The sequence below is a fragment of the Nelumbo lutea genome, chromosome 3 (assembly GCF_056320005.1).
Source record: "Nelumbo lutea isolate HS-2025 chromosome 3, American lotus-T2T, whole genome shotgun sequence".
Taxonomy (NCBI): domain Eukaryota; kingdom Viridiplantae; phylum Streptophyta; class Magnoliopsida; order Proteales; family Nelumbonaceae; genus Nelumbo; species Nelumbo lutea.
The window spans coordinates 28607854-28624086 of NC_142686.1; the positions used below are offsets into that span (position 1 = coordinate 28607854).

Sequence of the window (16233 nt, forward strand, 5' to 3'; positions counted from 1 at the left end):
ACTCTTTGGCAGATGGTCTAGCTAGACAAGGGGTGAACAGACATTCTATTTTTTGGGCTGTCTTGTAATTTTTGTTCTTTTGATGTTTAATGGTTGTTCTTGGGAACTAAGATTGTTTAGCCCCCTTGCCCTGTAATTTTCTCATATTTTTAATATTAATTCAATCCACAGTTATTGACAAAAAAAAAGAGAGAAGTTTGTGCCTTTGCTTCCAAGGATAAACAGCTTATTCAAATGGATGCCAAGGTTGACTAACTCTTTGGCTGATATCTTTGCCAACAGGGGGTTTGGAAGGTTCGAGTTGTGTGGGTTCCTTCCTTTTCCAAGCAAAGGTTCATGAATGGTAGTTGACTTGTATTAATTGTTGTTTTTTTGGGTCATGTAGTTCTTTTTTCCCTTCCATTTTTTTGGTGGTTATTATTGATTTTAGAAAGAATGAAGACCCTTACACCCTTACATTTCTAATCTGATGTAGAAACATTAAACAAATATCATTATTCCCCACACTTATTGTGGACCAATTAAACAATTATAAAGTTCATTCTCAAACATTCTTGTTGCATGAGAGCTCTAAATAACTCCCGATTTCTTAAACCAGAATAAAGTAAATCTTAAATATCTTATAAAGGGATTCTTCTAAACAATGGCCTCAAATTTCAAACTTATCTTGACTTTTTGATACCTCTAGTTCTCAAGAGACCTCCATTGTAAAACATTTTCATTAGGGGTGCTCATAAAAAAACTGGAAGACCGAAAAACCAAACCGAACCAATGAAAATGAACAAAAAATTCCAGTTAACTGAACCAGTTGGTTCAGTATTTTTGAAAAGCCGAAGGTACCAGTTTGGTTTCAGTTAATGAATATGAAAAACTGGTGGTTAACCAAACTGACCGGTATATATATATTTATGTATATTATATATATTTTTCATATATATATTTATATTATCTATATATTATAAATAAATATATATGGATTATATAAATATATATATTTATAATGTATAATATATAATATATTATTCATTATTTATAATGTAATATATTATATTTGTTTCTAGTATTTATATTATATTATAAATGTCAAAAAACCAAAGAACCAAACTGGTCAAAAACCGAACCGATCTTGATCAACTGGTTAACTGATTGGTTTCGGTTCCCAGTTTTCAAAAAAACCAGTGGTACCGGTTCAGTTTGGAAATAGGCCCATGGTTCAGTTAATTGAACCATGAGCACCCCTAATTTTCGTTAGAAAATGAATGGCATTTTTAAAATTACAATGATGCCCCTCTATTAAGTTCTATCCTTTGAACCAAAATTATGAACATGGGCTGATTATTAAGTCAAGTTGAACTGCTGGTTGGAGAATTGAAAAATTGGCAGGTTGTGAGATGAATGAACATGAAATAGGGGAGTAAAATAAAGCAGGGGTATTTGTCATATAAAATTTAGTTAATAGAGTAGACCAGTTGGCCAGGGTTCGTTTTGTCATTAAAAAATAAATATGGCGCATGTGGACCACTTCTGTTATGGCCTCTGATGCTGACTTGACAGAAAGTCTATATGTTATAAACAAAAGTGTCTGACTGAGGGATCCGTGGAAGTATTGAAACGTCAGTGTATATTTAATGGAATGTTAGAAAAGTGAAGGGGAGTTTCTGGTAATAAGTTAATAACTCATAAAATAATCGACTTGAGACCTTCTTTTCATTTAAAACCAGTAAGATAGAATCGTGTAAGTTCGCCAAGAAGATAAAATTTGAGATATTTTTGTGCAAGCCTGCTTGTTATTGTTGCCTGCAATTTTTGTATAGTGACCTCACTGTACATGTCTGTACTTGTACATGGTGATACATATTAAATGAGTACAATACTTAAAAAAAAAAAGAAAAAGATGAATCTTGAGACATTTGCTGGACCTTGCGGATTGGAGAAATGGGGGAAAAGGGATGCAGTGTTCAGCATCACTATTTGAATCATATTATATCATATCAACTGGATGAAATAGGTATTTCTATGTCCATCTAATCTAATATGGGTCATCATCAATTGTTGATCTCTAGCTTTATTGTTTGTTTCCTTCCATTATCAGGGCTACAGTAGAACCAGGGATTTGCACAGTGAAGAACTGTTGGAGCAGTTGCCAGCTTTGCAACAGCTGCTGCATCGTCTTGTTGGATGCCGGGTACCTTGTGAAATTTGTTGAATCTAATAGTTTATTGAATATGTATTTTCTTCTTTTGCTTATCTTTTTCCCTCAGTTAAGGACAAGGTTAATGTTGGATTTTATTGACTTCACAGCCAGAAGGAGCAGCTGTTGGCAATTATGTGATACAATATGCCCTTGCTTTGGTATGTCCACTTAATCTTTTATACTTAAATCTCAATTTTGCAAGGGAAGTTTAAGCTTTAGGCCTCGTTTGTTTTTCAAAAAGCTAATTTTACCTGGGTAAGTTTACTTACCTAGGTAAGTGAAATTAATCGTGTTCTTTTGATTCTCAGGTAAATTTTACAATGACTCTTTTATCCATAAGAAGTCATTATTAGAATGGGAAAAATTGTCCCAATATTTTTTATGGGTATAACTTACCTGGGTAAGTGATACCTAGGGAAAGTGATTTTTCCATGGATCCTACATGAACGTGAAAAACAAACATGGGAAAAGTGGTCAATGGGAACCACAATTCCATTGACCAACTCCCCCCTCCAGACTCCAAAAAATGAATGGGGCCTTAGGTGTACAAGTAAAATACATTAGGAGGGCTTCTTACTTTTAATTGTTAGACCAACATAAATTTCTCAAGTTATTGCTTCTGGTGGTGGCAAAACACTCCTAAACAGAAGAATTAAAACCTTCCTTTGTTGATCTGTTGTTTCTTTCAAATGGCATTTAATATATTATAACTGCTTGATTTAACTGTTGCAGTAATAGGGATGAAGGATGGGGATATGTGTGACACTCTATATTTATGAGAGAACTTAGATCTTTGGCAGCTGGTAGGAACACTTCATTCTGCTTGGTCCAGAAACCGGCCACGAATTATCTGTTCATTGGACAGAAGTAGTAGTATAGGCAGGAATTTTATAAATTGGTACTTGATCCTATAAAAATAGTTTAGGGTATGTGTGTGTTCTGTGGCGGCCAACAAATTAGTTGTTCATTGGACAGAAGTAGTATAGGCAGGAATTTTATAAATTGGTACTTGATCCTATAAATAATTTAGGGTATGTGCGTGTTCTGTGGTGGGTGGGCATTGAGTCGTTGGCTGGGTCATGGAACTGGGGACTTGTTTGAGATGGGTGCACCAACCGGGTATGGGTGCATGGATATGTTTTACATTCACTCTAGCTTGGTTATGGCCATTCTTTTGGAGGAAGAGTTAGAAGAAGGGGGAAGAAACAAAGGTAAAGGCCAGGTCAGCTCGTGGCCCAAAGTGTATAATAGGAAGAGAGCACACAGGACAAGACCGCTGACAGAGTTTGAGATTGAAAATAATCAGGATGAAGTTCCTTCATCAGATGAGGATGGAAGTATTAGTGAGGTAGGTGAGGAGGAAGCTTGTTTAGATGAGACTCATCAGATTGATAAAACTGTTGACTTAACTAAGGTTGCAGATACGGCAGTGGAAGTAAGTAAAGCCCTAGGTCTGTTCACAGGGAAAATGTTCCAGGAATTGGAGGAGAATTACAAATTACCCACAAAGGAGATTCCTGCTTCTTAGAAAAAAAAGAAAACAAAAATAAAAAAAAGAAAAAAAGAAAGAGAAAAAGGAAAAAGGGCCAGTGGTGCTGGATCATCTGGTGTTGCTTTGCAGGATTTTGGTGTCAAATGTGCATGGGCCTTCAGGGGAGGGCAGTAAGGTGGAGTTGTGGGAGGATCTGGAGGGAGCTCTCAGTGGTAGGGCTTTTCCTTGGATGTGGGGGGTGATTTTATTGCTTGTTTGAAGTTGAGTGAAAGGAAAGGGGGAAGGGGGGACAACGGGATCACCGGGGCTATGAGAAATTCTTGGGAGTTTGTAAGAAGGTATGGTCTTGATGGAAGGACTGACTATATTCTATTGAGGAAGCTAAATTCTGAAGGGGTTTCAAAAGAAGATCTTGGTGTTGGATTTTGGATTTCTCTGGAGTTGGTTTAAAGCTGTGTCCTTTTTTTGGCTTTGGTCTGTTATTTTTCTGAGTGCCTATCTCTGTACTGTTTTGTATTTTGGGTGATGTTTCATAGCCCTCAGTTGTACCTTATTTTTTTATTAATAAATTTTATTTTTTATGTATTACCAAAAAAACATATTTCGCGTTTTGACATTTATATATAACTTCCATGCAAAGGAGCAAGTGATGTTTAGGCTGCGCTTGGTTGCAGTGCAAATTTGAGTCAGATACAAATTTTGCTTGATTGCATCCAGCTCAGTTTTGCATCTTCTTGTTTGTAACTATGATTTGCAGTCCTACTTGATACAAAATTAGTAATTTTCTCTCATTTGCACTCACTAGCAGTGTAAATCATACAGCAGATGGCTTAGCTAAATGTGGTGTGTTCTTAGAGCATTTGTATAGTGACAAGCTTCCTCCTTTGTAACTTGTAGGGGTTCTTCCCCTGCTTTGTACATCTTCTCATGCACCTCTTTTTTTCTTAATGAATTCTGGTTAAATTTTCTCAAAAAAAAAAAAAAAATTGCATCTCAAAAACCGATGCAAAATTTGCACCACCTTGCTCCAACCTCAATTCTCTCTCATATAAAGTGGGGATCACATTATCTTGCTTCCTACCTCAATCTGAAACAAATAACCCTCCTACCTCCATTCTCTTGCATATAAAGTGGGACCATACCGTTTTATTTCCTATTTTATTTTTTCACAAACAAACAAGACAAGGTCAAATCTGAAGCAAAAATACCAGAATTTACACTCAGCCTATTTGCACTACATGGAATGTGATAGCTAGCCTGTTGGTAAATTCTCTAGCTGGTTATAGCAATGAACTGGGAATGAGTCCTGCCTTCACCCGGATTGTGGGGGGTCTAGGGGTTTGCCAAAGAGCTACCTCCAGTTATGTAGCCCATTACCCAAAAAAAAAAGCACTAACATCAGTGATTTAAAAGGCACACAGGCGAGGTGCATTTCAGGGTATGTGCCTCGCCAAGGTCCTAGGCGCAGCCCTTTCAAAAGGTGCATGCCTGGTGATCCTAGGCATACGCCTAATTTGGTAATGTTGTTCATTCATTCATCCTAATAAAATGTCTTCTTAAAAAACAATTAAAACTATAAAATCATTATTTTTTGTGTGAAAACTAAGAATTTAAGACCTAACGTGGACTTGTTTGGGCTTGCCTCGAGGGGCGTGGCACAAAGGCGGCTCGTAGAATCAGAAATGTAATATGTTTTACACTACTTTAGCTATGTGAAGTACTGCAATTGAGTGAAAAGAGAGATTAGAGGTTTTACATGCTTGAAAATGTTTTATATGTTTGATTTTATTTTTAAATTCTCATTTGAATACGCTTTACATCTTATGTTTATGTATTTTAATTTTAGATAATAGGTTTTTTGGAACACTTTATATTTTTTAGTAATATTATGTTTAATATTTTTTGAATCTTTTGGCATTTTTTTTGAATTTTCTGACATTTTTTTTATTTTTTAGCAATTTTTTTTTGTATTTTTGCGCCTTGCTTCAAAAAGGCGCATGCCTCGCCTTGCGCCTTGTGCCTCAGGCGCAAATTGACCCCTGCGCCTTTTTTGTGCCTTTCGCTTTTAAAACACTGACTCACATGCATTTACACCAGTGCAAATGAAATTCTCACTGCAACCAAACACAGCCTTAAGAACATAAATGCATTCCATTACACCATCCAAATAATGTAAAGTCAGCAGCAAAATAATACCTTCACCAAAAAAACAGCAAAATAATACAATACTGAATTTGCAATATTAGAATAATAAACTAAAATCATAATGTACTTAAAAACTTAGTGTGTAAAATTAATGGACACTTAATATTTGTCAGTTTATTTTTGAAATACAATATTTGTAAGAATGTTTTTAATAATTTATGTTGGATCCATGATTATATACCAAATTCAGCAATGCTTGTAATGAAGAAATTGGGTGAAGATCTAATTGCTCAGATGGAAATCTCATAGTTTCACTCCTGCTTGTGATTTTGAGGGTACCTAGGGATATAAACAAATTGCCTGGGTATCTTAGTTTGTGTTTCCTAATTGGATATGCTTACATGCACTGACAGCTTGTGGTTCCAAAATCACTTTGTAGGTACTGAAGGAGAGTTTTAAAGTTTATTGTGCTGTTAATGATGGGATTATCAATCTCGTTGATAAGGTGAGATTAACTTTTTCTTTATGTGTGGATTCCTTCTTTTTTCTTGTGAGACCAGGAAGCCTCTATTTGTGTTCCCATAACTATTTTTCATTTTGTTGCAGTTCTTTGAAATGCCAAGACATGAAGCCGTGAAAGCTCTTGAAATCTATAAACGAGCTGGCCAACAGGTAATTTTCTGAATATTTTGCTCTTTACAGTTCTTTACCTGATGGTCTTAATCATGGTATTCAAGAATACATATCTAATAGTTTGTGTAGTGTACTACTGAAATTTCTTTTTCCAACTGCAGGCTCGGGGTCTTTCTGATTTCTATGAAGTTTGCAGGGGACTGGAACTTGCAAGGAATTTCCAGTTTCCAGCATTGAGAGAGGTGATAGTGCTGCATTATAAGTTCTAGTTGATTTTATGATTCCCTTGATGGGACAGTTTGAATTGTATCAACTCAATACTCTTCTTTGTCCAGCCTCCACAGTCATTTCTTGCAACCATGGAAGAATATATTAAAGATGCACCACGCATGGTTTCAGGTCCAAGGGAAGCACTGGTTAGTATGACAGTGTTTTACATAACTTAGGGCTGTCAATGGGTTGGTTCTGCCTGATTGCCCGTACCAAACCAAACCAATCATATCGGTTCTGGTTCCATGATTTTGTCCCAATTAATAATTGGGTTGGTTCTGGTTCTTGCTTGTCCCGAACCAATTCAGACCCAAGCTGATAATTTTATTAAATACATATAAGGTTCTAATTTTTCTTATATTTTTTGTTTGAAATGGTAAATTTGGCAGATAATATACAATATAAGATTAGTTAAAAGTGTTTAATTTATTAACATATAAATAATTTAGTATTTTACATAGAGGTGTAAATCGGGCTGTGCCGCCTGTGGGCCGGTACGATGGTCCGTGCCATGCTGGGCCTGGGGTTTGAAGTCCACAGGTTGGCACAGCACGACACGATCAAACGGGCCATGCCGCCCGCGGCCCGCGACATGGCCCATATGTACTATTTAGATATTTTATATATATATATATTTATATATATAATATAATATAAATTATAATTGTATAATAGTATATAGTATATAATATATTAGTAAAATAAAATTTTTTTTTTCAATTTTATTATACTACTATATTTAATTATTGTATATATAAGCAATTGTATACATCAAAATTCATATAAAATTAACATTTTAAGTTTTTTTTTTCAATATTTTTAAATAAATGGCAAAAATAGCTTTGGCCCTGTCCATGGCCTAACTTGGGCCAAGGCTTAGCCCACAGGCCAGCCCGGTCCACGGCACGGCACAGGCCCACGTGGACCTGGGCTGTGGGCCGTGCCAGGCCGACCCCCAAAATTTTCATCGGGGAGGGCGGCACAGCCTGTGACGGCCCGCGTTTGTGCGGGCCGCCTGTGGGCACCCACTTTACACCTCTAATTATACTATCATTTTTATTAAGGTTATATTATAAAAATTTAAGGTTTAAGTTATTATATTACTAAATAAATATAGTTTTCAGTATAACCAATTATTGTAAGATCCAATTATCCTGATTATTAATTGTGACAGTTCTGGGCCCGTGATCTTGTCCTGATTAATAATCAGTTCGGGACTGCGATGACAACCCTAACATAACTATATTCTAATTGCTAATGTAATTTTTAGTTCATTATCATCTGTTGTATATTCTGATTTGCTTAGGTTCAGAAAGGGAACATTGGGGTTCTTTATTATCTAAAAAATGTTTGTCTTGATTTTATTGTTTCAATCAATAGACTTAATACCTTAGGCTTGTGTTAGACAAAGTAACGTGCCCATTCTTAATCAGGAACTACCAGAGAGACTCCTTCTGACATACAAACCAGAAGAAGAATCTTCTCCTAGTTCTGCTGATAAACCTTCTGTAGATAACCCAAAGCCACTGCCTTCTGATGATGTTGCTCCTTCTGGCACTGATGCTCCTCCTCCTCCTGACATTGTGGATAATGGAGATTTACTGGTATATCTTTTCAGTTATTTGTATTTTCCTATTATCTGATGTTTATTCTGTTGTGCCCTTCTTACTTTTTTTTTTTCCAAATATTGTTTTTATTTTTATTATTTTCTTAATCTATAGGGATTAAATGCTACAAGTCCTGATGCTTCTGTAATAGAGGAAAGCAATGCTTTAGCTCTTGCTATTGTCCCATCTAGTAAGCATTTCTGTTCAATTAAATTCTGATTTTGTTTCTTCTCTCCCAAGTTCTGCTGTTTTTGTCATTTGCATTAATTGACCAAAGATGAATTTGTATTTGCAGCTGACCATGCGTCCCATGACAATGGTACTGCGCAAACCATAGATTTTGATCCTTCTGGATGGGAACTTGCTCTTGTTACTACTCCAAGTAGCAACATTTCTTCAGTTACTGAAAGGCAATTGGTTAGTCCATTTCCATTTCTATTTTTTTTTTGTCATATTTATCACATGCACCACTTATGGTCAATGAAATTGCATTTATGTTCGCTCTGTTTGATAATTTGGCATCTGTATTGAATTTTCTAGACACGTATATAAATGTAATTAGAATGATGGTTTTAACTGCATTCTTGTATGAACCTGGATAAACTTTTCTTTCTTCAACAATAGTTGCAGCATGACTCTATGTATGATCAGATCACAGAACCAAATAAAAGTGAAAAACTTGCTAATTTTATGTACTTGCATAGGTAAGGACATTGGATTTGGATTGGATGCATATTGGGGAGTTGACTCTAAAGCCAAACGTTTTTTTTCTTTTGAATTTGTGGATTAATATCTAGATATGCATATTAATGTGTGGAATAGAAGTAAATGGAAATCAAAACTATTTGTTTGCATAACCTTTTTATCATATAAAGGTGAAATATATATGCACTTATAAAAAAAGTCAAATATATATGCAATTCACAGCCACAATTATATTGATCAGTCTAGATTACTTCAGTAATGTGCCTGAGGGGCCGTTTGATAATGGCTAAAGTCATTGAACTGAAAGATTTGTTGCTTTGTATTTTAGTTAAAAATAATTAAATTATAAAGGTTTTAAGGATATAGTGGTCTGCCCAATTTCAGTTTTTGCCATTAAGGAGCCCGCAACCTCCTAAAAATCTTATTCACTAAAAGACAAACAATAAGCTTTTCAGTTCATCATATTTAGTTAGTTGTTATCAAACAGCCCCTGAGTTATGCAATTTAGGTAATATAATTGTGAGTAGAAAAGTTTGGAAGATCTGTTTTGATATAAAAACTGTGAAGGAAAGAACAAAAGAAAGAGAAGAGAAGGTTTATATAGAGAAAGAAAGAGTAGAGAGGTTGAAGAGAATGGGAGAAGCCAAAAATTAGGTCTGGTTGCCCCTTTCATTAGCTTATATACTTACAAATAAAAACAGAGTACAAAGACAAGTATGCCCTTATTAAGTCGACTACTTGTAAGAACTGAATAAACACTCTTAACGTAAAACATAAACTAATGGGCCTTGGGCCCAATAGCTCCCTAAATATGCTATGTAAATAAAAACAAGTGATGTCAGCCCAAAACTCAACACTCCCCCTCAAGGTGGGAATAGATGTCACACATTCCCAACTTGTGTAGATCATGCTCCAGTTTGTTTCTTGCAACACCTTTTGTAAGAACATCAGCAAGCTTCAAGTTAGATGCAACATATGGTAAGCAAACTTCTCCGGATGTCACCCTTTCCCTTATAAAGTGTCTATCCACTTCTACACTCTTTGTCCTATCATGCTGAACTGGGTTGTGGGCAATGTTAATTGCTGCTTGATTGTCATAGTATAGCACCATAGGTTATTCGGCCTCAACTACAATCTCCCCTAACAAGGAATGGACCAGAGGAGCTCTGAAACACCATCTGCCATGGCTCTATATTCAGCTTTTACACTTAACCTTTCCACAACTGTTTGTTTTTTACTCTTCCATGAAACTAGATTACCTCCAACAAGAGTGCAAACTCCTGATGTAGATCTCCTATCATCTAGACACCTTGCCCAATCATAATCTGTTTAAGCCTCTAAATTCAACTGTCCATGGTCAGCAAATAATATGCATCTACCTAGGTGTCCCTTCAAAATAGGAAACCATCTTGTCAATAGCCTCCCGATGTTGAACTCGTGGGGCATGCATGTATTGACTCACTACACTCACTGCATAAGAGATGTCTGGTCGTGTCATACATAAGTATAGCAACTGGCCCATTAATTTCTAGTACCTTCCAACATCATTCACTAGTTCACCTTTTGAAGCATTTATACTGTGGTTCTGATCAATAGGTGTATCAACTACCCTTGCCCCAAGTTTTACTGTCTCCCTATAGTAGATTCAAAACATACTTCCTCTATGAGATGAAGATCCCATTCTTGGATCTTGCCACCTCAATGCCTAGAAAGTACTTCAGCTCCCCAAGATTCTTAATCTCAAACTCTTTGTGCATGTTCTTCTTTAAGGTATCAATCTCACTCAGATCATTTCCTGTGACTACAATGTCATCCACATACACTATAAAAATTGACACCAGTGACCCCCTCCTCCTTACAAAAAGAGTATAATCAGATTGAGTTTGAGTATAGCCAAATACAACCAATGCATTTCTAAACCTGGCAAACCAATCTTTGGGTGATTGCTTCAAACCATATAGAGACTTCTTCAACCTACATACTTTTCCTTTATCCACATCATTGCAAAAGACAATTGGAAGGTCCATGTACACCTCTTGCAAGTCCCCATTAAGAAAAGCGTTCTTCACATCACGTTGGAAGAGTGGCCAAGAGTATGTAGCTACTAGTGATAGAAGAATTTGGACTAAGCTCATGTTTGCCATTGGTGCAAAAGTCTCAAAGTAATCTATGCCATAAGTTTGAGTGTGCCCTTTTACAACCAGCCTCGCCTTGTACCTTTTTATACTCCCATCAGTCTTGTACTTCACTATATAAACCCACCTGCATCCAAATGTCTCCTTGCCATCAAGTAAATCCATAATCCCCCATGTATTAGTTTTAATCAATGCTTTCATTTCCTCTTGCATAAATATCTTCCACTTGGGTTTGGAGAGAGCCTTACTAACATTCCTGGGTATAGACAGAGTCGAGGGAGGAAAGGAAGGTCCAATATGAAGGGGATAATCTATTATAGGAAAGATAGTATGAGATGCAATGAGTAGTACACTTCATCTTCCCTTTTCAGAGTGCAATAGAGAGATCTAGGTCATTTGCAATGATGTTAGGAGCAGGGATAGTAACATCAATAGGAATTAAACCATTAGAGGAAACAAGAGGCATAATTGGGTCTATGTCAATTGAACCTGGAATCTCCGATGAGCTGATATGGAGTGACGTGGGTTCCTCTTTTATGGAATCAACCTCCTTGTGCTGTTGTAGGCGTTGTTGTGTAAAACACTGAGAGGCAGGACACAATGGAGGTGGCAAGGTGGGTGGAGTATGTGGGTTAGACATTGTAGTGGACAAAGGAGATGGAACATGAAGTATAGATTGCTCACTTCCTTCTCCAAAACACTTCCCTTGAGAGGAACCTCTCGAGAAAAAAGGTGTGGACTCAAAAAAAGTGACATCCATAGTAACATATTGGCTCCCGGAGACTGGATCATAATAACAATACCCCTTCTGATTTCCTACATACCCAAGGAATAAACACTTCTTTGCCTTAGGGTTCAGGTTTAAGCGGTGAGGACCAAGAACATGGGCAAAGCATACACATCCAAAAACCCTTAGGAATATGGAACATCTTCACCTCGGGAAAAAGAAGGTTGGATGGAATGCTATATCCAAGAACACGAGTAGGCACCCGATTAATCAAGAAAACTGCGGTAGGGAATGTATCACTCCAAAAACGAACTAGAACTATAGAGCTCAACATCACGTTTCTTGCTATTTCCACAATGTCTTTTCTTCGTTTCTGTTACACCATTCTATTGTGGAATGTATATACAACTGCTCTGATGGACTACTCCATGCTTCAATAGGTATGATGCCAGGTTTTTTTCAAAGTATTTCTTGGCATTATCTGATCTAAACACTTTCACTTGTACCTTAAACTGTGCCAACACCTTCTGATGGAACTTTCAAATCAAAGACAGTACCTCATCACAGGATCTCATCAAATATATCCAAGAGTATTGAGAATAATCATCCAGAAGAAAATACCGATAGCCACTCAGAGAGGAAATACGGTATGGCCCCCACACATCAAATATGAACAATATAAAAAATAGAAGAACATTTTTTATTATTTGCTTTAAAGGATTGTCTACAACGCTTTCCAAGTTGACAACCCTCACACTCCAAGCTGGACAAATTGACAAAATCAAATTTGAAAACAAAAAACGCAAAGAAACAAAAGACAAATGCCCTAACTGATTATGCCAAAGCATAATCTAATCCATTGACTCCGACTCAATGTTCCTGTTGACATGATGAATTTGATGACTATGAAGCGCATTAAGAAGATAGATTCCATTAATCTCACGATCACTCCCAATCATCCTCTTTGATTCCAGATCTTGCAAAACACAATGACCATGAGAAAAAAATCACTGTACAATTCAAATTCTTTGTCAAGATACTAACGGATAAAAGATTAGTGCTTAGTCTAGGAACATGAATGGCAAAAGGTAGGATAATGTTATCGATTATCTTAATAGACCCTTTCCCAGTAATGGGAACATGTGATCCATCATTTGTGGAAACTCTATCTTTGCCACTACAAAGGTCATATATTCTGAGGCTTTTGAGTCTTTAATCCAGGGAGGTCCCCCCTTACCTGTAATGGATACATAATTTGTAGTGGCATGTGAACTACCTGCATGTGCAAACGAATTAGAATGGTTACCTCCTGATCCACTTGCACCTTGCTATCCACTTGATAATGAGTTGGAATTGGTTGTATTCCTCTGATTCAAAAAACTGCCCATATCTCTCAAATTTGGCCCTCATTGCAGATGCTTTAACAGACTCTAGAGAAGTTGTAGTAGGTGGTCTTGATAAATCACCAATGATTGTCATTTTCACATTTCCATTCTTGTTTCTAAGTCGGTTCAATATAAGGTGTGGTAAAACTTCTAGTAGGTATCTCTGGTATGTTTAGGTTCTTTACAATAGTCACAAATCAGATCCTTCTTGTCCTCCTTCGTCGGTTCATTTCCACTCTTGTCCCCACTCGGCTTAAGCTTCACTGTGCTAACCATAGCTGGCTGCTCAAGGTTTGGGTTCCTCGTCATCACATTCCTTCTAATCTCCTTTCCAAGCACAAAGGCATATGCCTGAGGGAGAATTAGGCTTCATTTAACATTCCTTATTTCAAGGACTTATCTCTTTTGTGTAGTTAAAAACTCAGTGTTCATAAGGGCATTTTAATTACAAAAAGGAGATAAGTCCTTAAAATAAAGAACACCAAATGCAGGCTTATACTGTCTTAGGAAAGAATATGCTGTCGTGCAATGTCATACTCAGGGTTAAGTCCTGCTAGATCCATCTCTACCAGCTTCTGATAAGTTGCTGCATCTTTGCTATTTTCCTAAACCACAGTCTCCAAATGATCTATCTCCTGTCATAAGGTTTTGAGGGCTGAAAAATAAATAGCAGTAGAATTGTCTCCTTGCCTAGTAGCAATCACTTGGTTTCTCAACTGGTAGGCTCTAGCAACATTCTCATTTTGCGAATAAGTTTCTGCTACTCTATCCCAAATCTCCTTAGCTGTGTTAACCCATAAAAATTTCCTACTTATATGGAGTAACGTGGAATTGCACAACCAACTCTTTTTTTTTTTTTTGAAAAAGAGGTACATGAGGACACGTACACAACAATTAAGCACTCAGAAAGTTAATAGGCAGAAAGCTATCACTAAATAGGTAATCCCTGTGAATGCCAGATTTAGCTACTGTCAGCTTCTGAGTTTAGCTCCCACCAGGAATAGGTCTGGCTGCCCCTTTCATTAGCTTATATACCTACAAATAAAAACAGAGTACAAAGACAAGTATGCCTTTAGTAAGTCAGCCCAAAACTCAACTGTACTTTGGCAAACTGAGGAATCAGAAATCTTTGGTGAATTTAAAAAAGATATCAAATTTGAAGCGGGGGATGGATTTAGAATACATTTCTTGGCAAAACATATGGTGTGGAAATCAAATTCTCAAGAAGGTTTTCCCAAATCTCTGTGAGATATCCCAAAACAAAGAATGTTGGATTTCTAATGTCTTCAGCCATCAAGGAGAGTTGGGTGAGTTCAACCCCACTTTCAGAAGGCCTCTAAATAATTTGGAGGTTCCGAGGTTGGGTCCTGGATAGATCTTATGCAAAGAATTCGTGCAACCAGACCTAGAGAGGGTAGGGTCCTAAGGATAGAAGAGTATGGCTAGGGAAGGATGCTTTTTATATCTAAGTATCAGAATGTATACATGGAATATACCTTGCTTTTTTCTTGAAAGAAGAAAAAGAAAAAAAAAAAAAAACTCAGGATCAGGATGAAAAAGTTCTGCCCCTCATTAACGTCGTCTTAATTTGTTCTCTTTTTTGGCACAAAAGTCCTGGCTCATTTAGAGAACAAATTGTCTATTTGCTTTACATTTTGGGGAAACATCTTGGTATCATATTCAATTTGTTCCGACTCCTCTGGGTGTTAAACATTGTTTTGAAGAGTTTGAGCAAAATCTAACTTCAGATATTCAATTTATTTATTTTTCCTCTTTTTTCACTGGGGAGGGGGGTTGGAGATTGTAACAGATGATCTTAACTGCTTGCTATAAAGCATGTGATTATCTGTGAATATCATCTTCTACATCCCAATACTGTTCTTTTGTTTTCAGCATCTGACTAGTGCTATATTCAGGCTGGTGGATTGGACACACTTACTCTCAACAGTTTGTATGACGAAGGTGCATATAGAGCAGCGCAGAAGCCTGTTTATGGAGCACCAACCCCAAACCCATTCGAGGTACAGGATCCATTTGCATTGTCGAACAATGTGGTTCCCCCTCCATCTGTTCAAATGGCTGCAATGTCTCAACAGCAATCAAATCCCTTCATACACTATCAGCCTAACTATCAACCACAGCAACAACAGAATTTAATTATGGGCGCATCAAATTTTTTTGGCGATACCGGTTTTGGGGCTTTTCCTGTGAACCCTGCTCTTCATCCCCAGAATACTAACCCATTTGGAAGCACAAGCCTTCTGTAGTTTCATTGCTGGATGCCTATATTGTAATCTACCGCCGCCCTTTATTGGGGCATAATTGCAGATGAGCTTTGGTGTTCTGTATTCTATCCACGTCATTGGAATTTGGACTAGAAAACAGGTCATGATTTGTGGAATGTAGAGAAAAGATGTAAGATTCAGAATTTCTAGTTTGATACATTGTCATCATGTTGTAAAGTGAACTCTTGTCAATCTCTTTATTCATGCCTTGTCCAAATATAGATATAAACTCTGAAGGGTAACAATTTTGTTTGATACATTGAACCATGGTGCTAGACTGACAAGCCAAATCTTTTTGGTTGCAAAGAAGGCCATGTAGGAGCTATGCTTGCCTCCTGGTCTCCTCTGCGGTATTTGCTTTCATGGTGGATTTGTTGTGTATATTGTATTAAATGATACCAGGACGAATGCTCTTGATTCATGGCATTCAATGGTGCTCTTCAATTGAGACTTTGAGAAGCGTTAGAATCTGCAAAATTATGGGTATTGGCAATCCTAACTTGATCAGTCAATTTAACTTTTAAGCAAGGCGCAAATTTAAAAAAATGAGCTATGCTAGTATTGGAATGACTCGGTGGTTGAACTTGGAACTGTCATTTGGAGATGGCCAGGTGGATGTGATAAGGTGACCCACATCTCTCTCACAAAAACATCA

General features: G+C 36.9%; 1 protein-coding gene across 2 annotated transcripts in view; it reads left to right on the forward strand.

Annotated features, from left to right (window-relative positions):
* Positions 1–15807, forward strand: part of LOC148863888 (putative clathrin assembly protein At2g01600) — a 28595-nt gene extending 12788 nt beyond the window's left edge. Inside the window, exons 6-15 of one of the 2 annotated variants that reach the window (XM_088977479.1) lie at positions 2093–2185; positions 2302–2352; positions 6271–6336; positions 6438–6503; positions 6626–6706; positions 6800–6880; positions 8168–8338; positions 8456–8531; positions 8637–8758; positions 15210–15807. In XM_088977479.1, the coding sequence (XP_088833605.1) occupies positions 2093–2185; positions 2302–2352; positions 6271–6336; positions 6438–6503; positions 6626–6706; positions 6800–6880; positions 8168–8338; positions 8456–8531; positions 8637–8758; positions 15210–15560 (1158 nt within the window). In that variant the 3' untranslated portion in view covers positions 15561–15807. Of the gene's footprint in view, positions 1–2092; positions 2186–2301; positions 2353–6270; positions 6337–6437; positions 6504–6625; positions 6707–6799; positions 6881–8167; positions 8339–8455; positions 8532–8636; positions 8759–15186 lie in introns of both variants that reach the window. The other variant, XM_088977480.1, reaches the window with a different exon arrangement.
* Positions 15808–16233: the final 426 nt, after the last annotated feature.